Source organism: Schistocerca serialis, chromosome 3, assembly GCF_023864345.2.
Source record: "Schistocerca serialis cubense isolate TAMUIC-IGC-003099 chromosome 3, iqSchSeri2.2, whole genome shotgun sequence".
Classification (NCBI taxonomy): domain Eukaryota; kingdom Metazoa; phylum Arthropoda; class Insecta; order Orthoptera; family Acrididae; genus Schistocerca; species Schistocerca serialis.
In genome coordinates, this window is record NC_064640.1 from 304,693,027 (window position 1) to 304,720,675 (window position 27,649).

Consider the following 27,649-nt stretch of genomic DNA (forward strand, 5'->3'; position numbering starts at 1 on the left):
GCCAGCACATCATCATGAATTTCTCACGCACTCATCCTTTCACCATAAAATACATCATCCTTCGACATTAACAATGTTGTAAAACTGGCATGATTGCTCTTATACATACATAATACGTATTGGCCTCCCCATGCTTATCAGGATTATCTCCTTGTTTATTGTTCTCTGGACATCCCTTTCAGTTGTACCTATAAGGTTAATAGTCAAGCACCCTGTGTATCATCTGATACTAATGACGTTGAGTTAATTTGATGTAAATTGTATATGAACTGCATTTGTAATTTTCATTGCTAACGGTTTAAAAACACAAATATCACATGGAATTACAAACAACAAATTACTGAGTTAAAATAAATAGCATTAAGTAGTCATTGTTGACATCAGTAAATGTTTGTAATCAACAGACATACCCCCACTGATAAAAGCCATTGGGGTGAAAGCAGAGAGAAAAATTAAACCTGGTATCAGTAAATGGAAGTGCAGTCATTATCACTCCCTGCTCTCTTGCTATCAAAGTCTCATAATCAAATACAGTAAAAACAATGCTGCTATTAATGTCAACATCACTCACACCTGTGGGTCAATCCAAATGAAGTGGTCCAATAAAAATTAAGTTGGTTGCTTGACCATTTTTAAATATTTTAATTTTTTTATATGTGATTACCCTATATTTGAGAAATTCGAAACAGTTTTTAAAAAAAATTTACCTTTCACCTTTACTGAATGGTGGCCATTTTCATTTGTAAGTGCATGACAATGTTTCAGTTTAGAGACATTAGCAAAAATATGATTATCTCTGCACCGGGTTAAGTTACAACATTGCAACTGACATGATTGTTGTTAGAAAAGTGTACTCTACAACATTGTCTATTACACAAAACACCCCAAATTCAAAAATAACCAGTCAAAATGACCTCCAAAGTTTAGTATCGTAATTTTCAAAAATCCACTTTTTAGGCCCAAAAATAACAAACAAGGAGTGATTTATGAGAGTCTATTTTTTTCCTATAGTTACATATCATACACTCATGTAGAGCAAGAACACTTACAAAGGTTTCCTTAATTTTTTATGAATTTTTTGAAATTTGAAAATTTTCATTTTTTGTAAAGTTTGGGGTTAGTTATCTCATGTGGGACTGAATATAAAAATATGATTTTTGCACAGTTTGTACACCTACATGATAGCAATGTACTGTAAAAATTTCAATGTTGATATCTGACTGTGAACAAAGATATGAAGTTTTGAAAATGAGGAGATAATTCACATTACTCTACAACTGATCTTATGGCTGTTGCCTACTCATGTGTGATATTGGCAGGGGACAATCAATTATTATTGAAGTAAGGTATTGAGTTATATACAAAAAGTGGAAACATCACTGAAATTAACATTTATATTATTTTGACATACTTAAAACAAATATTTTCAATTAACATCCTTCGAGATGCGACTGTTCCTAAACCTGGTGGTGAATGTTAAGAACACATTTCTTCAGACAGTTTCTGTGATATAGAATAAGACCTCCCAGTTGCTGTAGTAAGTAGTAGTAGAGGGGTTTCTGGGCGCACGACAGCAAGGTCTTCAGCGCCCGTTCAGTAACATAGTGAGACGGGTGTCAAAAAAAAAACTAAGAACAGTAATATAAAATGGAACATAAAACACAGGTAACAGGCTTTGAAAAATATGTGCCTACCCACACCGAAGTGTGGGATGAAACAGGGCATCGGCAGTAAAACATGGACAACACAGGAAGAAAGTGGTAGAGGGAGCTAAAACAATGTAGCAGATGAAGTGGCTGGCTGACCGCAAGGGAAAAAGGGAGGAGTCAGCCACTCTGCAATACACTAAAACCTCCAACCTAAAAGTTTAGGCCAGAGTCCAGAAACATCACAAAACTTAAAAACCCTAGACACAAACGTTTCATTGTTAGCTAAAACACAAGGCAGATCCCCATCAACTTGTGCTTCTGCCCTTGCACCACGGTATAAAATGCAGTCTGTTAATATGTGCCGGACAGAGATGTGCACACCACAAGCCTCACAAAAGGGAGGATCCTCCTCCCGTCATAAAAAGCTATGTGTGAGAGGACAGTGCCCGATCCGAAGACGTGTGAGAGCCACCTCTTCCCGCCTGAGCAACCGGCAGGAGGAACGCCACGGCCGAGTGGTTGACTTTACCAACAGCAGTTTATTGGCCGCCACCGCCAGCCATTCATCCTCCCACAACTCCACGCACTTCCTGTGGAGTGCAGAGATGACAGACTGCAAGGGGATAGAACACTGGAACACATCCTGCTCTCTGCAGGCCTCCTTGGCAGCCCGATCGGCCTGTTCATTGCCCCATATTCCGACATGACCAGGCACCCAGCAGAAGGATACCTCTTTACCCCGCCGTAGGAGCAAGTACAGTTGGTCATATATCAGCTGGACCATCTCCTCAGTCGGGTACAGGTTCTGCAGTGATGGTAAGGCACTAAGAGAATCGGAGCAGAGAAGAAATCGGTCACCCCGAATATGATTCATCTGCTCCAGTGCCTTCAGGATCGCGTGGAGCTCTGCTGCGAAAACGGTATATTCAGCCGGGAGGCGAATACGGGTAATATGATCGGGGAACACCACAGAACAGCCAAGGAAATTCTCCTGTTTGGAGCCATCAGTGTAAACGACGGTGAAACCGTGATGCACATCTAAAATGTTAAAAAACAGAGATTGGAATCTAAAATCTGGTGTGCTATCTTTCTTAAAATTAGTCAAATCTAAAATAAGTTTGGGTCTCCGGAGGAGCCAAGGTGGAAATCTGCTCCAACCGCAACGTAAAACATGAAGACCAGCCATGGACATCGCAGCAAGGTGATCCTGTGCGCAAATCCCATAGGGCTGCATCGCACGTTGCCGGTTATGAAATAACCGTGCCAGAGGAGGCTGAGCAACGGTATGGTATGCAGGTGTGTATGGTGTGGACAAAATTTTATACGCCTGGCGTACTGTAAGTAGCCGTCGCCGCATATGAAGTGGCGGTTCACCAGCCTCTGCACAGAGGCTTGGTATGGGGCTAGTTCGGAATGCCCCAGTCACCAACCGAAGCCCTTCATGGTGCACAACGTCCAACATCTTTAAGTAAGAAGGCCTCGCAGACCCATACACCGTGCACCCATAATCGAGCCGAGATCGCACAAATGCCCTGTAAAACTGGAGCAGACAAGTCCTGTCAGCTCCCCATGTACTGTGGCTAAGACATTTTAAAATGTTTAAAGCCTGAAGTGACCACCGTTTCAGGTCTTTAAGATGAGGTAACCACGTAAGCTTAGAGTCAAAAATGAGCCCCAGAAATCTCACCGTGTCTTTAAAAGTAAGAATAGTGTCCCTCATCCTCAACTCAGGAAAGGTTAAAATCGAACGAGAACAGTGAAAAAGAACACATACGGACTTCTCAGTGGAAAACTTAAAACCACTCTTCTACGCCCAGTCATCCAAACGTCTAAGAGTAAGTTGCAACTGACGCATTGTCGTTGCAAGGCTTGAAGTAGAGCAAAACAAAGAGAAATCATCCACAAACAAGGAGTACTGGACAGGACTTTTCACTATGGATGTGATGCTATTAATAGCGGCGGCAAAGAGAGTCACGCTTAAAACGCTACCCTGAGGGACACCGTTCTCCTTCTCAAAACGATCAGACAGGACGTCACCAATTTGGTATCTAAAATATCGTGGAGAGAGGAAAGACTTAATAAAAAGAGGGAGACAACCCAGAAAACCCCATTCGTGAAGCTGCTCCAGGATGAGACGCCTCCAAGTGGTATCTTAGGCCTTCTCGATGTCAAAAAATACACCTAGAAGGTGATGACGGCGCAGGAAAGCTTGTTGTACAGCCGTCTCCAGGAGGGCACGGTTATCGAGGGTGGAACGAAACCTCCTGAACCCACACTGAAAGCGACTAAGGAGTTGCCGGGATTCTAACATCCAGACAAGGCGGCGGTTGACCATCTGCTCCACGGTCTTTCCCATGCAACTAGTGAGGGCATTACTACGGAAGGTACTCGGGCTTGTGCAGTCTTTCCCAGGTTTTAGAAAAGGAATTAAAACTGCCTCACGCCACGAGTCAGGAAAGTGACCTGACGTCCAAATGGCATTAAAAAGTGCGAGGAGAATTTTTTTCTTGTGCCTTGGGAGGTGCCGCAGCATACTGTAATGGATCCTATCGTGACTAGGGGATGTGTCACGAGCTGCAGACAATGCAGAATCCAGCTCCCACATAGATAACGGGCAGTTGTAAACTTCATGAGAGGTGGACTGGAAGTCCAGACTACACCTCTCAGCAACCGCTCTATGGCGCTGGATCCTGACTGGTTGTTGCAGTAACGGTGGCAAATACACTGCCATAGTCTGGGCAAAGTCTTGCGGATCCGTGTGGAGAGTGCCGTTATTCATTACAGCAGCCATGGGGCACCTCCCTCCTCTGCCAGAAATGCTTCTGATGGTATCCCACACAATGGAACTTGTGGTGGAACGATTAATGGTGTTCAGGAACTTTTGCCATGACCTCTTCTTGCTCTCACGAATAATGCAGCGACATCTTGCCCTCGCCACCCGAAAGGCTGCAAGATTCTCAGCAGTCGGCCGACACTAGAACCGACACAGAGCCGCACGCCTGGTCCTGATTGCAGAGCGGCATTCGGCACTCCACCAAGGGACAGGTGACCTCTTCCGGTGGCCTGTGGAATGGATGCTGCAGCGGCATGGTGGACCGTTTTGGTAATATGATCCACCCACGCCTCAACATTCGCACAGTGTTCGAACTGGGCCAACTGGCTATAAAGTGTCCAGTTGGCTCCACTGAGCACCCATCGTAGTGGTCTCCTTTCGGGGCCCACACCATCTGGCTGGTGAATCCAGATTGGGAAATGATCACTGCCATGCAAGTCAGGAACCACTTCCCAGTGAGCACTAGCGGCAAGAGCTGGAGAGCAAAGCGAGAGATCAATGGCAGAGAACAACCCAGTCACTGTGCAGAAATGAGTGCTCTGTCCTCCATTGAGCTAGTAGGCACAGGATGACAGGAGAAACCTCTCAATTGCTCTACCCCTGGGGCAGGTAATTGCAGAGCCCCAAAGCACATTGTAGGCATTAAAATCACCACAAATAATGAATGGCTGGGGGAGCTGTGTAAGAAGGTCGGTGAGGGCCACTTCATCAAGTGCATCATGTGGGGGCAAGTAAAGCGAACATACAGTCAATGGATGACGCACGTGCACGGACACAGCGACGACCTGTAAAGTTGTCGAAAGCGAGAGAGGCGAGGAGTGGTAGTCCATCCCGACGAAAATACCCACGCCTCCTCTAGCTCTCTCTCCACACAGGTCATCCTTTTTGTGGAGCGTATAGCCTCGTAGGTCAGGGGAGTATGATGGATGGAAATAAGTCTCTTGGAGACACAGACAGAGTGGTCTACCCTGAGAGAGTAGACGAAGTTCCTCCATATGCGTCCTGAACCCTTGCAAGTTCCACTGAAGGATGGGAACCATCTATACGATGGGGGTAGCACCTTCAACCTGTCTCTCTGATGGGGCAGGGAGACTGCAACAGATGGATGGGCAGGCGTGGGGCGAGATGATTGCCCCACACATACGTCGAATTCCATCAGCTCTGGGGAAGAGTCAGATGAAGCCTCACGTAAAACAACATCTGCATGGTCAGACGGTTTACCACGGGATTTGACCCACTGTTGCTGCTGTACGGGAGCTTTCTGCGGTATGGTGGGCTTAGGGGGAGCCGGAGTGGGAGTGGTAATGGCTGTACTGGGCTTCAGAACATCCTCAGCTGTTGGAGGCGCCAGGGTCTGGCCCAAGTTCGCCACTGTACCTTTGTCTGCCATTCGAGTAAGGGCTACTGGCTCTGAAGCACTGGCTGCGTTGCAAGTGCACTGACAGCTGCAGGTATTAATGCCAACACTCGCCACCTCTGTCTGCATTGAGGCATCGACTTTTGGAGTAGGCTTCTGAACCAGGGATGCAAAAGATGTAACAAATGTGGGAGGTTGCATTGACTTATAGATCTTCTTGGCCTCACCATAGGGGATACGCTTGGTTGTTTTTATTTCCTGGACTTTGCATTCCTCTAAAAATATTCGGCAGTTCCTACTCCAAACAGGGTGGTTCCCAGAGCAGTTGATACATTTGGCTGGAGACGAGCAACCAACTTCTTCATGAGCAGCCTTACCACAGTTGCCACAAGTCGCTTCGCCTTTACATCCTAAGGTGGGATGCCCAAAACGCTGGAATTTAAAACAGCACATTGGGGTCGGGAAATAAGGCCGCACACTAAGGCGAAGGAAGCCAGCTTTAACATGTTCAGGAAGTTTCGTGCTATTGAAGGTCAGAATAAAGGAGTCGGATTTGACAAGATTGCCATCAACCCTCTTCATGATATGTTGGACATCAACGATACCTTCCGGAGCCCACTCACGTTGCAGTTCTTCCTTGGGAATGTCAACTAGATCCCAGCATGTCACAACACCTTTGCTGTAGTTCAAGGTGCCGTGCAGTTCAGTATCTATGGCATACTCTCCAAGGCATTTAGCAAATTGGAGGTTAGTTGCTTGCTGGGAAGTGGAAGTTTCCACTAGCAAGGTCCCATTACATTAGCACTTCACTGATTTTAAGGAGCCACAGATTCCCTCCAAACCCTTTTGTATATAGAAGGGCGAAACCTTCTCGAAACTACCCTCCTTCCGTTTCGCAATGAGAAACACATTTGGATTACCAGAATGCATTCTGTTACCTAAGACTGGACTTGTCAAAGAAGTGTCGGAGTCAAGGGGACCGACTGCACGAGCCCCCTTAAGAGACTGTGTGTTAGAACCTTCCAGTGGCCCACCCTTTCCGCTGGGAGGAAGAAAAGCGGATTTCGAAGGATCCATCTCGGTCCCATGAGCAGCTAGGGAACTAGAAGTCCACCTAGACAGTGCCCTGTGTGCCTAGGTAAGCCTTATACAACTGAGGTGCGGCAGGTTCCCCAGAGGTTGCCCGCTAACGACTGTTCCACCTCAATAGCCATGCATCTCATCAGCGCGCAGCACACCTTGACATTGAGGGGTTGTTTATAGAGGTTTATGGCATCCTCGCGATCTGGGCGGTCAAGCCAAGATCCCCATTCCCTGAGACACACAACATTCCACCACCGCACTGCACGGTGGTCGCTGAAGTATGCCCAGAGCTTACGGTGACAGGGGACTGGTGGCGCTTACCAGTCCCCAGCTCAGGAACCCCGGGGTCGCCAAGCCCGTACCCGGCACCTGAATGCTGAGCCCCTGGGGGCACCCAGTTGCTGTAGTAAGTTCAAGCACTGAAAGTTTCCTTGAAACATTTTTCATTGGTATCCAAACTTTGTCACAAGTAGATTTCCTGAATGATGTTCTTGGGCCAGCAGGGTGGTACAAACGCACAAAAACATCATTGTTTTCCAAACTCATTCTTTCAACCTCTGCAAGCCACCACTGTCCATCATAAACATATGCCACTATGTCATTCAACGTTAAAGACAGAGATGTAATTTTACTGACACAGCAGTCTTCATAAATTTCGGTTTCTGATGATACACAGCATCGAACAAAGTTTTCTGCAATTTGTGGAAATGCCTTGTTCCTTTTATTGCTATACATTTTTCAAATCTGGTTTGAAGTGTTGTTTTCATATGCAGAACCACTTCTTTCTTGGTCAGAAAATAGGTAATGCCTTTAATACTATCCTTGCAAAAGACATACATGTCCTGTACTGTGAGAATTTGGTCTGTGGTTGGTCCTTGTAGGCTGGCTTTACTTCGCGTTTTGTTGTACCTCCTACTCCATCACATGCATTTTTACCACGGCAGGAAGCAAAAAAGTGCCATTCAGCCTCCAACCCAAAGTCTACTTTGTGGTTGCACAGATTTGAAAAATTATTTTTGTTCTTATGCTGACTACCACTTCTATCTGAAAAGTGTATCAGCTTCTCAACCTTGGGAAAATTTTATTTTATGTAATTTATTACATACTTTTGAAACACATGTACAGCCGAAGTGTTGCGCTCCAAGTAGTCGCTTAGAATGCAAATTGAAGAACTGCAAACTTAATCTTTCTCATTTTTAAAGTAGAGAATAAATGGATGCACTGTTGCCTGGTCATTGACCCAGTGGTACCCTTGTATTGCATCCTGAATCACAAATGTAAAATTTTCTGCAAAATCAGCTAGTGCTATGCATTCAGTTTCATGAATTGTGCTTTTCAACACATACTTTGGGTTTTAGAAACACAGTGGTGACTTTTGGGTTTTTGTTAAGTTATCAAATAAAGATTCCAAGTACTCTTCCTGAGATTTAACCACTGTTATCATTTCTGCCCTGTCAGTTGTGACCCACTGTTTGAAGGTAATACTGTCTGGCATTTCCTCCTGATATTCATGAAACAATTCAATAACAGTTTCCTTACCAGGGCATTTATTACACAAACTCATCATGCAGTCATAACTGTTAGTGTCACAGACCATTAAATGTAGTAACTCTTTGTAGTTAAGATCACTGAGTTTTGCACCCACAATCATCAGTTCGACATTTTTGATGATATAAACAAACACATACGGAGTGTGTCCCTGAGGATCCAACCAAAATATACCACTTAGGGCGGAGGTCACAAAAGTTTGACCTTCCAATTTTGCACTCAGGATGAGAATTTCTGAAAGCTACATAAAGTTCATTTAAATTTGACAGCACTACTCATTTTTGCTTTGTTCCTTTAACTCCTTTTATAACAACTCTTTGCAACCAGTGCACATTCTACTGTTTTCATCATCTTCAAAAAACTGCTGGATCTTTTTAATTGTTTCTTCACTTATACATACCCCTTTCTTCTTTCCTAAAACTGGAAGAATGCCTTGCTCTTTCACTAATTTTCAGGTTAGTTTAACCAAACAATGAGAAACACTGAATTCATGAACTATTTTTTCTCTTGCCATGGGTCAGGGAGCAAACTTAAAATTTTAACTTTTTCCTCTTTAGATGTCACTGAACATTTAATTTTTAATTTCTCTACTAAGATCAAATATCAGTGTCAGTTGATGCTGGTGGTAGGATTTCTTCTTCTTTAGAAATAATGTTGGTATCTGTATTATTAAAGCATGATTCCAAGTCTTTTCTAATTTTGTCTGAAATTTGTTGTAGGACCTTATTTTCAATAGCTGCTTTCCTTTTTCTGCTACTTAATTTTATTATTTTTGAAGCAGGAGATACGTCTAACTTACGGTAGAACAAGCAAAATGTAATATGCTAACAGCGTCACAACAAATACACTCCTGGAGATTGAAATAAGAACACCGTGAATTCATTGTCCCAGGAAGGGGAAACGTTATTGACACATTCCTGGGGTCAGATACATCACATGATCACACTGACAGAACCACAGGCACATAGACACAGGCAACAGAGCATGCACAATGACGGCACTAGTACAGTGTATATCCACCTTTCGCAGCAATGCAGGCTGCTATTCTCCCATGGAGACGATCATAGAGATGCTGGATGTAGTCCTATGGAACGGCTTGCCATGCCATTTCCACCTGGCGCCTCAGTTGGACCAGCGTTCGTGCTGGACGTGCAGACCGCGTGAGACGACGCTTCATCCAGTCCCAAACATGCTCAATGGGGGACAGATCCGGAGATCTTGCTGGCCAGGGTAGTTGACTTACACCTTCTAGAGCATGTTGGGTGGCACGGGATACATGCGGACGTGCATTGTCCTGTTGGAACAGCAAGTTCCCTTGCCGGTCTAGGAATGGTAGAACGATGGGTTCGATGACGGTTTGAATGTACCGTGCACTATTCAGTGTCCCCTCGACGATCACCAGTGGTGTACGGCCAGTGTAGGAGATCACTCCCCACACCATGATGCCGGGTGTTGGCCCTGTGTGCCTCGGTCGTATGCAGTCCTGATTGTGGCGCTCACCTGCACGGCGCCAAACACGCATACGACCATCATTGGCACCAAGGCAGAAGCGACTCTCATCGCTGAAGACGACACGTCTCCATTCGTCCCTCCATTCTCGCCTGTCGCGACACCACTGGAGGCGGGCTGCACGATGTTGGGGCGTGAGCGGAAGACGGCCTAATGGTGTGCGGGACCGTAGCCCAGCTTCATGGAGACGGTTGCGAATGGTCCTCGCCGATACCCCAGGAGCAACAGTGTCCCTAATTTGCTGGGAAGTGGCGGTGCGGTCCCCTACGGCACTGCGTAGGATCCTACGGTCTTGGCGTGCATCCGTGCGTCGCTGCGGTCCGGTCCCAGGTCGACGGGCACGTGCACCTTCCGCCGACCACTGGCGACAACATCGATCTACTGTGGAGACCTCACGCCCCACGTGTTGAGCAATTCGGCGGTACGTCCACCCGGCCTCCCGCATGCCCACTATATGCCCTCGCTCAAAGTCCGTCAACTGCACATACGGTTCACGTCCACGCTGTCGCGGCATGCTACCAGTGATAAAGACTGTGATGGAGCTCCGTATGCCACGGCAAACTGGCTGACACTGACGGCGGCGGTGCACAAATGCTGCGCAGCTAGCGCCATTCGACGGCCAACACCGCGGTTCCTGGTGTGTCCGCTGTGCCATGCGTGTGATCATTGCTTGTACAGCCCTCTCGCAGTGTCCGGAGCAAGTATGGTGGGTCTGACACACCAGTGTCAATGTGTTCTTTTTTCCATTTCCAGGAGTGTATTTTTGAGTAACAATTTGGGCACAGGGAATTTCCAGGAACCACATTATGTTTCACTTGGGAAGCTGTTTCACTCTCACATAACAAGGAGAAATGTTCAAATTTTATTTCCCTCAAACCTTTAGTAATAGGCTTTTTATGAGCTTTAAGTGGATGACAGCACTTTCTGCCAAAAATGTGGTCGTATTTCAGAGTATATTTCTTCTCCTGATACTCACACACTGATGTTACAGAAGAACTTACTCGAAATTTAAACCAAGTTTGTCTAACTTCATCACAGTCATTGACATTTTTCAAGTTTTTTGAAACTGAACCGTAAACTGTTTTGTGACATACTTCACTTGCTATCTGTCCAATGGAGCACTGTTCATCCATGTTATTGCATTCCAGTTAATCTCTCAAAATTAATTACAAATTACACACAGAACAAAGCACGTAACACATTCTACACTCTCAATGAAGTATGTAAATCCACTCTAACAGAGGTTTCAGAACGGACTGACTACAACAATGCAACAACCAGCAATAATGTACATCTACAATGCCACACCCAACAATAATGTACTTCTTTATTGACAATAAATCTAAACGTAAATGGGCATTTTTATTACCATAGAACTATAGTGAAAACTCCTATTGTTTAATATTGCATTATTAAAAATAAATAAACTAAATGAATATTGGGTGCTAGTGTTAACTAAATATATGTCACAATTAAACTTTACTACAATGAAACAACAAACCATTTAAATAGGCAAAAGCAGTAAGATCAGTTTTAGAGTAATGTGAATTATCTCCTCATTTTCAAAAATTTATATCTTTGTTCACAGTCAGATATCACTGTTGAAATTTTTACAATACATTGCTATCATATAGGTGTACAAACAGTGCAAAAATCATATTTTTATATTCAGTCCCACCTGAGATAACTAACCCCAAACTTTACAAAATATGAAAATTTTCAAATTTCAAAAATTCATAAAAAAATTAAGGAAACCTTTGTAAGTGTTCTTGCTCTATATGAGACTAGTAGTGTATGATATCTAACTATAGGAAAAAAACAGACTCTCACAAATCACTCCTTGTTTGTTATTTTTGGGCCTAAAAAGTGGATTTTTGAAAATTACTATACTAAACTTTGGAGGTCATTTTGACTGGTTATTTTTGAATTTGGGGCGTTTTGTGTAATAGACAATGTTGTAGAGGACACTTTTCTAAAAACAATCATGTCAATTGCAATGTTGTAACTTAACCCAGTGCAGAGATATTCACATTTTTGCTAACGCCTCTAAACTGAAACACCGTCGCGCGCTTACAAATGAAAATGTCCGCCATCCAGTAAAGGTGCAAGATAAATTATTTTAAAAAACTGTTTTGAACTTCACAAACATAGGGCAATCACACAAAGAAATTAAAATATTTAAAAATGGTCAAGCAACCATCACTTGACCACTTCATATGGATTGAGCCCTGTGGAACATAAACACATAGATTACGTGCCAAGAAGTAGAAATTTTACCCATACAAGTGCCAAGAAAAATGTTTTCCGGCGGTTGGAGATATTGCTTTCATTTTAATGAGATTTTGTATTTTTTATGTTGGTAAATGTTTAGAATCATGAAAGAAATAGGGCTGGGCAAAGCTAGCTGAAAAGATTTATTCTCACTGAAGACAGGTAGGAATCACTGTCTCTCCTACATCCCAAAATACACAGACGCATGACTTGCAGTACAGAAGCTGGTCACAAAATGATGTCAGAACTATGAATGTAAAAACTGTCACAACACTGTCTGCCAATCCTTTTACAAATATGATCTGCCAACTTTGCTTCTCTGTGAGCCAATGCATTTCTTCTAGTAATTCTGACACTGTGTGAAAGATGTCAACGCCATAAAATTGAAGTACTTTTGCTGCTTAGTGATGGTTTCAAAATTTCAGTGCTTTCTATTTTGTTATTTTTGTGGTTAATAAATGAATATATATTTTCATCCGGTTTCATATGTTTCCATTCTCCACTTTCCCATGAAGGTTACTGATTATGTGATCAATCTGAGGCAGTCATTGTTTGGACAAAACTAAAATTTATAAATTTTGAGGTATAATGAGGAACTAGTGCATCTGATGTATAAGTGACAGGAAGCACAGTCATATTCCACTGTTCAGGTGGTTTTCATGGTATATCACCTTCTGAATGATAACAAAGAAATACAGTAGGCTACCAATTGATCACTATTTTACTAACTTCTCTTTTGCTGTGTATAAATGACCACCCATCTTATGCTGAAAAACAAATAATTTTATTTTCTGAGGATGCAAGCATCATGATCAGTGCCAGTCGGGATGTAGCAATAGAAGGAATGGTGTATGAAAATTTCCCCCAAATCAGTGTGCTGCACATTAATCAACTTAAAAAATTATGCAGTTTGGAGCTGGATATAACAACACAGCATGGCAGAAAGAAAATATGTTAAAAAGTATTGTTTCTGCATATTGATAAGACCTTTCATTGGAAATAACATATTACAGAGCTCAAACTTCATCAATATTTGTTAGGTGTGTGGCTGCTGATCACATAAACTTGGATAACGTTTTAAAACTGCAATCCATGGCACATCTATAACTACATAACAGGATGTCTCTCTTAAGACTTGTCAGATGCATCTTCTTTGGTGTTTCAGCAGATATTTGCATTTTGTTTTTGCATTGTTGGAGTCACCTCAATCAAATAGTGCTTTTCATGTCTTTCATGTGACAACCAGTGTCAACAGAAAGTGTTGGTTCATTTCCTGTTGCAAACAAAATTATTTTTAAAGTAGAATTTTACATGCCCATTAGATAGTGTGTTCCTAAATTAGTTTAGCCAAATATTTGTATTATTGATATGTATTAACTCAGACTTTGCAATTCTGGTAATACTAATATTTGATAGCTATTAAATACTGTAATTGTAAAAGTAGTTATTTACCTGCTGTATGTTACATTAGCCTTTGGTACCCAATTTACCATTCTACTCATGGATGATCCACAAAGGAACAACTGCCGTACTCTCTTCCATACCAGTGAGCGGTTTCCACAACATCTACACCAGGAAGAAGCAAGTTTGTAGAATTTTCTGTAAAGACTGTTCTTGTATCTCCAGCAGCACACCTTAACATGCTACAACATCTTTCTTGAATAGTATCCCACAGTCCAAAACAACCTAATTTCAAGTGGCATGACTCTTTATCACAAATTACATGGCTTTTATGTGGACTTCATCATTTCTTCAGTCTCTAAACTCTGTCTGAACAGCCTCACAAGGCCCAATGGTAAAAACAGACTGCCGTGTTGTCCTCCATCGATAGGCACCACTGGATGCGGGTATGGAGGGGTATGTAGTTAGCACACCACTCTTCTGACCATTGTCAGTTTTTGTCACCAGAGGCGCTACTTCTAAGTCAAGTAGTTCCTCAATTGGCCTCACAATGGGTGAGTGCATCCCACTTGCCAACTGCTCTCGGCAGACCCAGACGGTCACCCATCCAAGTGTTAGCCAAGTCTGACAGCTCTTAGCTTCGGCGACCTAACAGGAACCTGTGGCACCACTATCGCAAGGCCACTGGCACAATTTCTTCAATCAGTCTGACAAAATATGAAACCCAGATAAGACTATTTGTGCTTGAGGATGAGCAATGTGCCCGCTACTTCCTTTGTAAAAGCTGGACCATTCTCGAGTCCTTGTAATGAACTGAAGGCCAGTGTTCCAAAATTCTTGAGAATGACAATGGTTTTTCATAATAGATTTATATTTATATCCCATAAGCATAGGAAGAAATAAACAAGGGAAAAAACACACTGATCGCAATGAAAAATATTAAGAGATCTGGTGGAAACTATTCCAATTAGGATGAAAGTTATATCTGCTAGTCCATTGGATCTTTCACAGGTCTGGATACGTAATAAGCTATAAGTACACAAATTCACCAAAATATTCCCCACACATTTGTTTGCTATGTCATACACCTTTTCTGGATTTATGATAGTGTTCATAGCTGTTCAGTTCTCAGCTGCACATTTTTTTCACTTTACTGGTTTCCACAGATTAATCTGCCACCTTCAATAGTTTGATACAAGCTTAAATAATAGGTAAGCCAATGTCAAATAAGGACTGGATGATAATGCGTCCATCAAAGAAACTATGCATAATATCTTTTATTTTTGTTCTCTGGATTAACTGAGCAGTTCTAGTTACTTATAAAAAAGTAACCACCACTCTAATTCTGCAAGCTACAATTAGTTAGGAGCCTCTCTCCACAGCCCTAACAAGCACTAAGGGCACATTCTTAGAAAGCTACAGATTCACTGACTACTCCATACAGAATTGGACACGAATATATGGTAAAAGCATTTGCTTATTTGAAACATGTATTCAGTAGAACAGCAGCAAAGTTTCATTGTCATCAAGTAAAGTACTATTTTCCAAGCATAAGCACACAGAACCACGTGAAACAACAAATCTGCATTTCTACACAATAAAGACAATGAGACTACTCACTATTTCTATATGTGTACGCATTACTTCATGCTCATAATTTGACAACAACTGGTGATACATAATCCAGGAATGGTGCATATCACACAGTTAATCATCAACACAACTGCATTTATATCACCACTGATAGCAAAAAACTTAAAACCATACACAGTCTAATTACCATTTACGCAACCACTCTGGGAACAAAATCATAATCACACATGGCTAATACTTTGAAAGTGTATGGCTTAGGCCTTAATGAACTAGTAAATAGGTGCCCCATACTACACTGACACCTAACTAATCATAGTAAAAGGGAACTGCAAGACAACTACATTTTTCTGATCCACGGTTGATTAAAATACGGATGTAAAACCCGCATTTAATAGTTCCCTGGAAACTTGCAATTAGGGCAAAACCCTTAGTCATTACACACATAAACACTACTTTCTTTACTGACAAGTTAACAACAGACAGCACCAGAACAAATATTTTACAGTTCAGTTCACTAGTGTGTTAGCTTCTTCAAGTCAGTATAATGGTATTTTTAAACATGTCACTGAACACAAAATAAAAGTTCCCGTTGTTCTGTATGAGTTATAACGGCGATGTTAATTTGAGGGGAAAAAATTAAAATCGTTTTAACGATGATGCACACAAAAGTTTTCCATTACTAATATTTAGCGATCTTCATACCAAACGATGTTCCCTGGCTGAGAATGATTTTCATACGAAATGTTTTTCCAATGGACCAAATGTTTTAGCTTCAGCAGATGATCATCTTGCACAGGACAGCCCTTAAGCTACACAGGAAAACCAAGAAAATAAACGGGTTGTAACATGAACACCGCATACAGGGCTGTTTATCGGCCATGAATAAAAGAAAGTTTTATCACCAACAACTTACAATTACATCCAGCGGTAACGAGGCTTGCAATTATGAATGACATCGGATGTATTTATCTACAACAATTTACATTGTAATTCTTACGTGGTGACGGTTGTCAGATTCGGTTTTGTCAAACAAATGACACAATAAATCTGACAGTACCATAATCACCTTGCATTATAAAATAACAAACGCATGCTGAAACATACAACTGATCAACAAACCTGACATGTTATTTTTGGCCCAGCAGTAGGATGAAATTCACTGAAGAAAATACATCTTACAGGACCTTCACGCCCGCATCCTTCGAAATATCTTTCATCGCCGCCATTGACTGCACCCATATCTTTTCTCCGTCTTCTGCAACAATACCTGCCGAACACCTGTCACTTTAGTCTCACATAGCTAACACATAAACACACACCGGCAACTACACAATCAACATATCTCAGATGTTACTAAACCAATGCAATGATACACGACACGTAACACTAACACACATATCGATCGATTCGATAGTTATCGAAAATGTTGTCTACTGCCAAGAAAAGTGGTGATTGATAATACCTTAGAAGTTCAATTAATATCTCAGACTTTTAGGATTTTTTTTTTAATACCTGAACAGCTCATTTTTCTCCAAAAAAAGAAATTAAGATAAAGGCAATGAAACAGTGGATACTTACATCCACTACCACAGCCGAAGCCGAAGCAGACAAGACGAAATTCCTTTACTGGAATCAGAGGGACACAAGTTTTTCGTTAGAGTAGGGTTACAGGCAGAGAGTATTGACAGAAATTAGAGCAGTACAAGACCATAATACGTGTAACAGGCTCCGGAAAAATAATACTAATTTGTTTCATTAGAACATTAGAGGATTGAAAACCAAGATAGATGAGCTTATTATATTTCAGAAGATGTGGAAAACTGAGAAGTGATAGATGATCTATGCCTCTCTGAAGACCGTGTAATCACAGAGATTGAAAAGTTAAATATCATGTATTATAGACTGGCTTTGTTTCTGTGTAGAGCTAATATAGGAAGAGGAAGAGATGCAACATATATTAAAGTTTGACACAAAGTCAAAAATATTGAAACAAATATTTTTTGTGTTGCACAGTACCTAGAAGCATGTTGTTGTGAGTAGTTACTCCAGAAAACTTCTCTGATAATTGTAACAGTCTGCAGATCACCTCTAGAAAACTTTCAGCTCTTTATGAGAAATCTATGTCTATTAGTGAGCTAACTGTTTAAAAGAGGAAATAGTTAGTAGTTTGTGAAAATTTCAATGTAAATTTCTTACAAGATGCAGACAGGAAAAATGAACTAAAATTATTATTTGTGTGTTTCACTCTAATTTCGGTAGCCAATTTTCAGACTCATATACAGCAAAATAGAAAGACACTTATTCATAACATTTTTATAAACAGTGTCCAAGCTGAGACAATTAATGTATACCCAGTTGTTAATGGAACATTTGATTATGACACAAATTAATAGATATAAACAGCATGGTTCCTTACAACCCTGATGCAGGTTAATACAAAGCACTAAGGCTTATTAATGACAGTAGGATACAGTGTTTCCAGAGTAAGTTAAAAGGGGTAGTATGGACTGAGATATATGTAGAAAGAGATGGTAACATCAAATTCAGTTTATTCCATACTAAATTTGTGCCTATATTTGGAAATTGCTCTCCTAAAAACAAAACAATAAACAAAATAAGAACAAGTAAGCCATGAATAACAAAGAAAATTAAAGTCTCATATAAGAGGAAGAGGCAAATTTATACAAACGTCAGAGAAGTCAAGATCTGACATTAGGGCCTACTTGCATTCTACAGAAAATACTGTAGTATTTTAAGGAAAGTCAGTGTGCAGAAGTACGCATATCCTGACAGAAATTAATAATGCTGATAGTAATACTAAAGCAATATGAGACACTGTCAAATGAAAAAAAGGACTGCCAGTCAGTGTATAAGATTCCATAACAATTAAACTAAATAACAGTTCACAAGTTGCAAGTACATTTAACAATTACTTTCTTAACATAACAGCAAATATATGATTAAATGGTTCAGTTGAAGAAGTAAGAGAATGTATTAAATACGTGATTTCACAAAATTAAAAACAACTAGAAGTAGCACCAACATCCTTCACTGAAATTAATACAATTACAAAAAGCAAAAGCTCATGTACAATTGATGGAATTTCAAATAGAATTCTGAAAACTTGTCCCTCTTAATAAGTAGTGGGTTATACAGAAAATACCTCTGCTAAATTACTGAACACTATTTGTGTATTTACTTTAGCAGTTCTTGGGCATATATAAATCACGTTTCTGTGATGTGATAATTATTAATTATAGTCAGGGTATATGCGAAGAATAAGATGCCAAGATTTACAACAAGCCTCCATTATGGTTTTTATAGTCTTGGAGTGGAAATGTAGTTACTACATATACAAAACTGGAGGCTTCTGTTATTGTATCTCACCATAAATGGTTGAGAAACTGTTTCATACATAATTTTGGGTTGTGCAATCACCTCTAGTGCTTGTATGTAATCTGGGAGGGTAAGGAGAAGTAACCAGAGGCCTGGCATCTTCACTATGTTCTTCCTTCTTTTCTTGTCATTTCAGCTTAGAACTGTCAGTTTTGTTTTCAGAATAAAAAATGTGAAAGAATTAACAGAGTTGCTGATGGCACTGCTTCAAAAATACCTTGCAAAAACCAGAGAAGGGAGAAAGAACTGTATTGATTAAAAAAGGATCATAAAGCTCAGGAATTAGACAAGAAAATAGAAATTAATACAAATGATTTAAGAATAAAAACATATTAATCCATGTACTTTTCAAAAAATGTTCAAATGTGTGTGAAATCTTATGAGACTGAACTGCTAAGGTCATCAGTCCGTAAGCTTACACACTACTTAACCTAAATTATCCTAAGGACAAACACACACACCCATGCCCGAGGCCATCTACTTTTGTTTCTTTTCTTTTCTTTTAATTACAGCAGAGAACTGAAATAAGTAAAAGACTGTCTCTTGTGAATGTTGTCCAGTGTCATATACATCATTTTAATAATCATACTTCCTGCCCCCTTGACAATACCAATAAAGTCTCCAATGGACAGACAGAAATCACCAGAGGCAAAATATTTGAAAGTATGTAGTATCTGGTTCATTGGTAGAACAGAGCCATTTCTGAAAGGAACGAGAGAATGAAATGAAACAATTCAAGACAAGTTTAAAAAAGTAATGTGCAGCCACTCCTTTCACTGTCATGATTATGTAGATCCAATAACTAAAGATCCCTGTTAACTGAATGAAAAGTACCTATGTTCTTGTCACAGAGAGATAAATATGTATGTGGTTATGGGGATAACATAATAACTGAGAAATGCAACAGCTGTCTGCTATAGCTTTCTTTTTTTTTAAAAAAACTGCTTTCCTATTAATTTCACTATGTTAAACTTAGCTTGAGTAAACATAAATAATTTACATATTTAAGGGAATAATGCTATGTGATGGACTATTTTGTTACTCTGAAGCATTCACTAAAAAATGGAAAGTTACTGTCGCAATGGGTTATAAAAGTGAACAATATTTTTTGCTATAGATTTGTCTGAGTGAACAAGAAACATTACTGTGCTATCACACTTTTTTTACGTTAAACCATCATAATAAGCCATCAATTTCAGGAAAATGGTACTTCACACGAGTACAACATATTTTAATTTATGTTCAACTAGCTGCAGTTTGACATAAAGGAGAACACTGAAATAACTTGATATTCAAAGAAATTTAAAAAAGTAGCATTCCAGGGTCTCCTTCCAGAGGCTACAACTATGTGTATAACTAGATTCCTGTTCTGTTATTATAGCATCCAAAAACAGCTATTATTTTATGATAAATATGGGTGGGATTATGTGGATAATACTGGTAACAGAGAAACAACAGCTGCAGTCTGTAGCTGGGGAAGCACCACTTTAAAAAGAAAATCTTACTGTTCTTAAAATCTCACTGTGTTAAACTTAGCCTGAGTAAGAAAAAAGTAGTTCACTGGCTTCAGTAAGTAATGGTAGGTGGGAGACAATGTTCCTGCTCATTAATGGGCCTGTAATCCTAATATTTTCAATAGAAAGTGGAAATATGTTTTGACACTACTGTGATGTTTACAAAAAAGGACATTCCCAATAGAAAACAGAGTGGAACAGCATTTTCTGCAATTGATGAAATTGGGACACTACTATTTCGTCAAAACGTTTTGCAACACGAAAAATCGATGTTTCATCAAAAACAGAAAAAACAGTTAATGCAAAGTGTACATATAATTGGTGTGGTTCTTCGATTTGGTTAAGTCTATTATACCACTGTCTGTTAAATAAAACGAAACAGTCCTTTTTGCTCCTGAAGCAGTTGTAACACATGCCAGATGAAGAAGGTTGTTTTTGTATGAATCGTCATTTTAATGTGCCTGATTTACATAAGTAACACGTTGGAATTTACGAGGTACTGAAACCGAATGCGTATTACTACAAGTAAAGAGTATTACTTAAGAATAGACGGAAATAGTTTCACTTGTCCGTCATATGCTCCAGTTTCTCACGTATAACACTGAACAGTTCAGCCAAAATCTCGCCATTGTCGACTGCATCTGTCACTAACCCTGCCATCTTGAAAAGGTATTCCCCAGTTAAACTCCATAAACGGCTAAAAATCGGCAGTTAAGTTATCTCGAGTTTATTCTCCGGTTAGGCGTTATTCTGGGATCGTACAATGCGTTTCTCGCGCTATTTCGAGAATAGAGCTTAACCGACCACTAACCGGAGATTGTGCAACTGGCTCTAAAATATGTGATTATTTAACTACTTCATAAGAAATGTGACAAGGCAGACATCAACAATTGTCATCTACTTTCCTTACTGACATCTTTTTCTGAAACAATTATCGTCTAATATCCTTACTCAAATCTTTTTTCCAAAACAGCCGAAAAAGTAGTGTACACAAGAGTAGTCTCACACTAAAGTGGAAACAATGTACTTAACATTCTAGAAGAGTTGCTCGACTGGGAATGCTAGTTATACACTCACACTGTTTTCAAGATGGCGACGTTTGTAAATTGTGATTTCGGAAGCTCAGTTAAAACGACGAAAGTGACGAGAAAAAGTGTCGTTGCTGCAAAAAGCTTGTCACCTACAGCGACAATACATGTATTACATGTTATATTACATCAAAAGTGATAGAAAAATGCAAATAAAAATATAAAGACTGTTACCTCGGGAGCTCAGCCAGTACATCTGACTATTAAAAAAAATGTGCTAAGAAGAGTGTTATGTGCTTTAAATGCAAGGTAACAGGCCACAGTAGGTGCATGAGTGCTGACCTAAAGCAAAAATTCTGGGTATGTGCGACATGTGACTATGACTTAGGCCAAGAACTAACAAATACAGATTGCATTTGCGAGTTCGGTGCGATGTTAATAAACGTGCTCATCAGCTTAAAACATAAGCTTCAAGCAGACTTTCATATAAGTAGCAAGAAGAAAGTAAAGTGAGACAGCGTGGTACATGCAACAAACAAAGTAAGAAAGTGGACAGTGCATCACTCAAAAATATAGCTTTGGAAGCTGATCTTTGTAAAAAAAATATTATAAAACTGTGAAATCTGGAATAAGGTGTGAGCAGCGCAACAGAATATTTCGTTTTAGTTGTGGGCAAGTGGATCCCTCAATGAAAAATTACGAGTACTTTGGTATCAAATGGAAATGTGTCGATTTTAAGTACAAAAAGTGGAGGAAAGCGACTCTTAATAAGAGTATGCAAGATGTGCAAATATTAAAAGTAGCGAGTGTAATGAAGTAAAGTTTGTGCAAGAAAACTCCTTTGAAGTCCTGCAAGAACAGACTGAGAAAGAACAATGGATGGGGAGTCGCCTCGCTTGTTAACGAAACATCGGTTGCAAAATCAACAATTTTGGCTAAGCCTGGTGCCTGCCTATCAGAGATAATTAAGAACTGTTGGGTGTAAAGTCTGCCAGTTATGCAAGAATGTTCACACTGAAGAAATTATCAAGTTAACTTCAAACGACTTTGTAGCACTGTTTGACGGTTCTAACGATGTATACTTGAATGAAACCTTAGTATTTGCTGGGAATTAGACAAGCACCTTGCTCATATCTCACACAAACCTGATCTTTGTAATTGTACCGTACCACCACGATTTACTGCCTTGGTCTTACGTAAATGAAGAGATTACTGCTGCCAAGAAGCGTGTTTCAAATATATGCAAACAATTCAGAAATGTTTGCGTTCCTGATATTTATGAAGTGGGTCAAAGATTTCATACTTCACATGGGCTCCATCTGAACAACTTAGGTAATCAACTTGTGACACAAAAATATCATAATCAGTATTCTGCTATGTAACAAAGAGGATGTGCAACAATAATGGGGTAGGCATAAATTCAAATTGTGATGTAAGTTGTAGCAAAACTAGTGTAAACAAAAGTTATTGAACATCCTAAGGCAGCACAATTTCTGTTAGGTTAATCCAAAATCCACTAACCTATTGTCTTAAATAATGATCTTGTTCCAAAGAGAAAAACATTTAACTTGAAAAGGGAAACCATGTTACACCCAAGAATGTGAGAATCTAAACTACTGCTGTTAAAAACATCTAAGACAAGTCAATTTTTCTGATGAAATTAAGTATTTGCAAAAAACTAGCAAGAAACTGTACAAGAAAGTGTAATTGTTTCGCTATACAAAGATCCAACACTATTTTTTAAAAACAGTAAAAACCAATGCAAAGCAAACCTGGTAAGTAATTAATAACATTACAGGTGTAGTCAGAAACTCTGATAACACGGTTCCAGCACCAGCAGATACATTCTTTGTAAGTTGTGCAGAGGAAATCAAAAAGTTAATAAAAAATCCAACGAAACATATATGGATTACATTAAGAACACAAACTTGAATCATTATCAGGCTGGGCCTTCATTAAACAGCTTCAAGAAGGTAAACCAAGGGGATGTTCTTGAAATGGTCAAAGACTTGAAAAATTCATTTAGTTCAGATATTTGTAATATGTCAAACAACCCACTGAAAGAAATAATACATTAAATTGTAGCTCCATTAACATATTCTATAAACTTCTTACTTACAGAAGCTTTGCTCAAATTATCTAAGGTGACCCCAGTTTTTAAGAAGAGAAGTAAATCTAAACCTGTGAACTACAGATCAATTTCACTAAACCCAGTACTAGCCATAGTCTTTCAGAGCACCATGTATAGACAAATTTATGCATGCCTAGAACTGAACAAGACATTAAGTATGTCACAGTTTGGTTACAGACAAGAAAGATCATGTGCACAAGCTGCAGAACTATTATTTAGAGACATTTTATCATCCTTTGAGGAGCATACTCATACACAGCTCTGTGATCTGAGTAAGGTCTGTGATTGTGTTGATCACCATGTTCTCCTCTCCAAACTAGAATACTGTAGAATTTGTGGCAATAGTCTAAAACTAATGAAATCATATCTCAGTAAAACAAAGCAGGTGGTGAGTTCAGGCAGTCAGTTATCAAACACACTTGGAAGTTCAACATGGAATGTCATAGAACCTCTTCTATATCTGGCACAGACAGATGACTTACCGGATAATACAAATGTAACGACATATATGTGCACAGGTGATACTACTTTTCTGTTTGTAAATTATGTATCTGAATACCTTGTCAAAAGAATTAATTTGGTGAAAGAAAGTGCAGCATACTGCTTCAGTGCAAATAGTTTACTGTTAAATGTAAATAAGACACAGAATATATGGTTCAGTCTATCAAAGTCTGCAAAAATAGAAAAACAAAATGTACAATTTTTAGGCGTTTATCTTGACAACAAACTGATATGTAGCACCCATGCAGAACAACTAACAGTTAGGTTATTAAGAATACTATACTGGCTGACGAGACTCATGTCATGTGTCACCTGTGGATATGCAAGGAAAGCATATTTTGTCTGTTTTCAATCTATTTTGTGATACAGATTAATATTCTGGGTAAACAGAAAAAAGAAATTCCTTTAATTCAGAAGAAAGTAGGCCTAAATAGATTAATGGCAAGAAACGATAGCAGAACTCATTGCAAGCCTTTTCTCATTAATTTATATATTCTAGAAAGTGTTGGTTACACACTCATTTAACTACCAAATTTAAGTGTAACAAATCAAGGACATGATTATAATCCTAGAATGAGTACTGCTCTGCTCTTACCACAAAACAGACTAGCAAAAAATATAGTCATACCTATGTGTCAATCAAAATGTATACCTAACCATTTAAACATGTCATAAGCATACCAGTCAAATCATTTAAGGAAAAACTACACAGCTTCTTGCTAGTAAACCTATTTTATTATTTAGAGAAATTTTTAGAAATATCAAATACGAAAACATAAATAATGTCAACAGGTATGTTGTAATATTAATAACTAAACTGGTTCTCACCTAATAAATTGCTGTGAAATTCAGAGAAAACTCAGCACCTGCTGCTGAGACTAGCCAATATTGATTCCAAAATAAACTGACAAACCTTTATTAATATTAATCACATCTACAGAAAGATATCAAGGGTGTCCTTTCTCAAATGGAAATTATCTGATCCATTGAGAAACTAATATCTTATGTTAGCTTACTCTGGACTCACATATCCTATGAGGTCACTCAAGACGTGACAGTGACATGTTACTGATTCAGAAAAAGGAGCTACGAATAATGTGTAAGGTTGGTCCAAGGGAACACTGCTCCCCTTTATTCGTTAAGGCCAAAATAATGACAGTGATAAATCTTTATGTCTATGTATCATTTATATACACAAAAAACAACTTAGCAGATTTTGACACCAGAGAGAACAAACATTGTCATGACACGATAAACAAGAAGTGTATTTACATTCCTAGGTATAGACTGACAAAAAGAAGCAACTCTCACAAAGTGAAATGTTTGAAATTTTTTAATAGATTGCCACATTCTGCAATCAATAGACCTTTCAATAATGTTAAAAGTAAGTTGTATAAATGGATAATAAACAATCTATTCTACTGTTTAAGAGAATTCTTGGATACAAGTAGTGTAGGAATTGAGTTTTAGGATTGTGATTACAATTCTGTACAACAGGTTAATATACCTGAAATTATTTGTGCATGCAATGTGAACAGTAACTAATATAATGAATGGCGAATAAGGAATCTGAATCTGAGTAAATGTACTGACAAAGTCTATTACATGTACAAATGCTGAGTGAACCTGTATCGAATAGCAGAAGCCTTAAATAGTAAAATATCGTCAGCTGGTATTTTGTGTGGCCTTTCCAAGGCATTTGATTGTGTAGATCATGTTACTCTCTTAGCAAAAGTCAAGTTTTATGGAACTGATGTCTTTACACACATCTGGTTTGAATCACACTTGTCAAATAGAATGCAAAGAGTTGTGCCATATAATTCAGACAATGTTAGAAAGGTAGAAAAATTTAGTCACTGAGGGAAAAAGAAGATCACAAAGGGAGTTCCACACTGTTCAATTTCATTTCTACTTTTTGCAGATGATACTAGTATTATAATGAGTCCCGTTACAGAGAAAGCAAATGATATTTTCCAAAGAATTATTAAGTGGTTCTCTAAAAATGGACTCTCCCTAAACACTATGTTCATTTCTGTACAATAAATAGAGTCATACCAACAACTGATGTGGCACATGAGCAGGCATCAGTAAATAGGGTAAAAATCGCCAAATCAATTTGGGTGCATATATTTATGAAAACATGAACTGGAAGAAGCATATTACTGAGCATCTCAAACAGTTAAGTTCTGCTACTTTTGCTCTTTGTACTATTGCTAACCTTTGAAAAAATGTATCAATCTCCTTACATATTTTGCATAGTTCTGTGCACTATTGTCATACAGAATAATTTTCTGTGGTAACTCATCACTTAGAAAGAAAGTATTGATTGCACAAAAGCGAGAAGGAAGAATCATATGTGGTCTTCACTAACAGACATCATGTAGATACCTCTTTAAGGAGCTACTCATTTTCACTGTGTCACCACAATACACATATTTGCTAATGAAATTCGTGATAAATAATCCATCAAAATTTGAGAAGAACAGAAATGTACATATCTATAGGGCTAGAAGGAAAAATGATCTTTATTATCCATTGTTAGAGCTGTCTGTGGCTCAGAGAGAAGTTCAATATGTAGGAAAATCTTTTTATCATTTTCCCAATAACATAAAATGATGACAGGTAGCGAAGCAAGTTTTAAATCTAACTTAAATTCTTTTCAACCTGCACAACTCCATCTATTTTACTCATTAATTTCTACTTAAAAACTGGTAGGCAGTAAGAGAAAAACATATTTAAGTATAGTTGAATGAGTAGGACTAACAACAATAATGCATTCATTAAAGTTAACACTTATCATGTATACATATCCTGTAAACTGTCTCGTTTCATGTCATTTCAACAAAAGAATCGTTCAAATGGTATGTGGAAAATGTCACTAACTAACTAACTTTTGCAAGATCTCTGTGGAATCCAGAATGATTTTCATAGAGATCTATTTTCATACTACAAAAAGGCATAATTTGCGAGCATAAAACATATTCTGTAATTTTACGACACATTGATGTCAATTACATACTGTTATAATGAGATGTATCTGTTAGACGAGCTATATCTTGTTATCAGGAGTGACATGTATGTTTATAACTCTTTGGTATGCCTCATGGTAGTGATGTACAATAAACTACTGTTATAGGTAGGCTTACCACACCTCCTAGATTAATCTGGACAGCAGAACAGTCCTGATTTCTTAGTGTTGTCTGGGGATGCAAAAACGGCTGAGATATGAGAATTTTATGACTGGAGGCAATTTTTTTTTAAATTTTAACCTATTTAGTTGACGTCATGTTTTTAAATATTCTGTTACAACCTTTTCTCTCTCAGTTGACTATGGAGCAAGCGCCTGTCCAGTAGCAGTAGTTTCCATGGATAAATATTCTGTGGAAAAGCACTGGATATTCAGAGGGATTCAAATTTAACTGCAAAATGTAACTTATAATATCCTTATATAGAGTACTGAGTAATGGTTCAACAGATTTATACAAAACATGGACATTGTACCTCCATACTTCTAGAAAAGTTTAGTCAGGGATTTAAATATTAACTCTTTATCTGACACAAGGCTCAAAACCGAACTTGACACTCTGCACAGAACATATTATTTTCATAATACTGTCGCAGAAGAAGCTGAGTAGCACTGTGGATACTATACTGTTGCATGGAGGGTCGTGAGTTCAAAACTCACCTGGACTGTACAGTTCTAATTTCTATATTCGGTTCGAGTATATTCTAGAAGTATCGACAAATTTCAAGAATCATTGTACTGGAAAGTTCTGTAGCTGTCTATAATATACTGTATGTGTTCTGGCCAGAGGCAGTTCGCTCTGCGCTCCTG

The 27,649-nt window shown here is 39.1% G+C and overlaps 1 protein-coding gene across 1 annotated transcript in view; it reads right to left on the bottom strand.

Annotated features, from left to right (window-relative positions):
* Positions 1–16,585, bottom strand: part of LOC126470098 (GATOR complex protein NPRL2) — a 176,523-nt gene extending 159,938 nt beyond the window's left edge. Inside the window, exon 1 of the mRNA XM_050097665.1 lies at positions 16,364–16,585. Coding sequence (XP_049953622.1) covers positions 16,364–16,483 — 120 coding nt within the window. The 5' untranslated portion in view covers positions 16,484–16,585. The remainder of the gene's footprint in view (positions 1–16,363) is intronic.
* Positions 16,586–27,649: the final 11,064 nt, after the last annotated feature.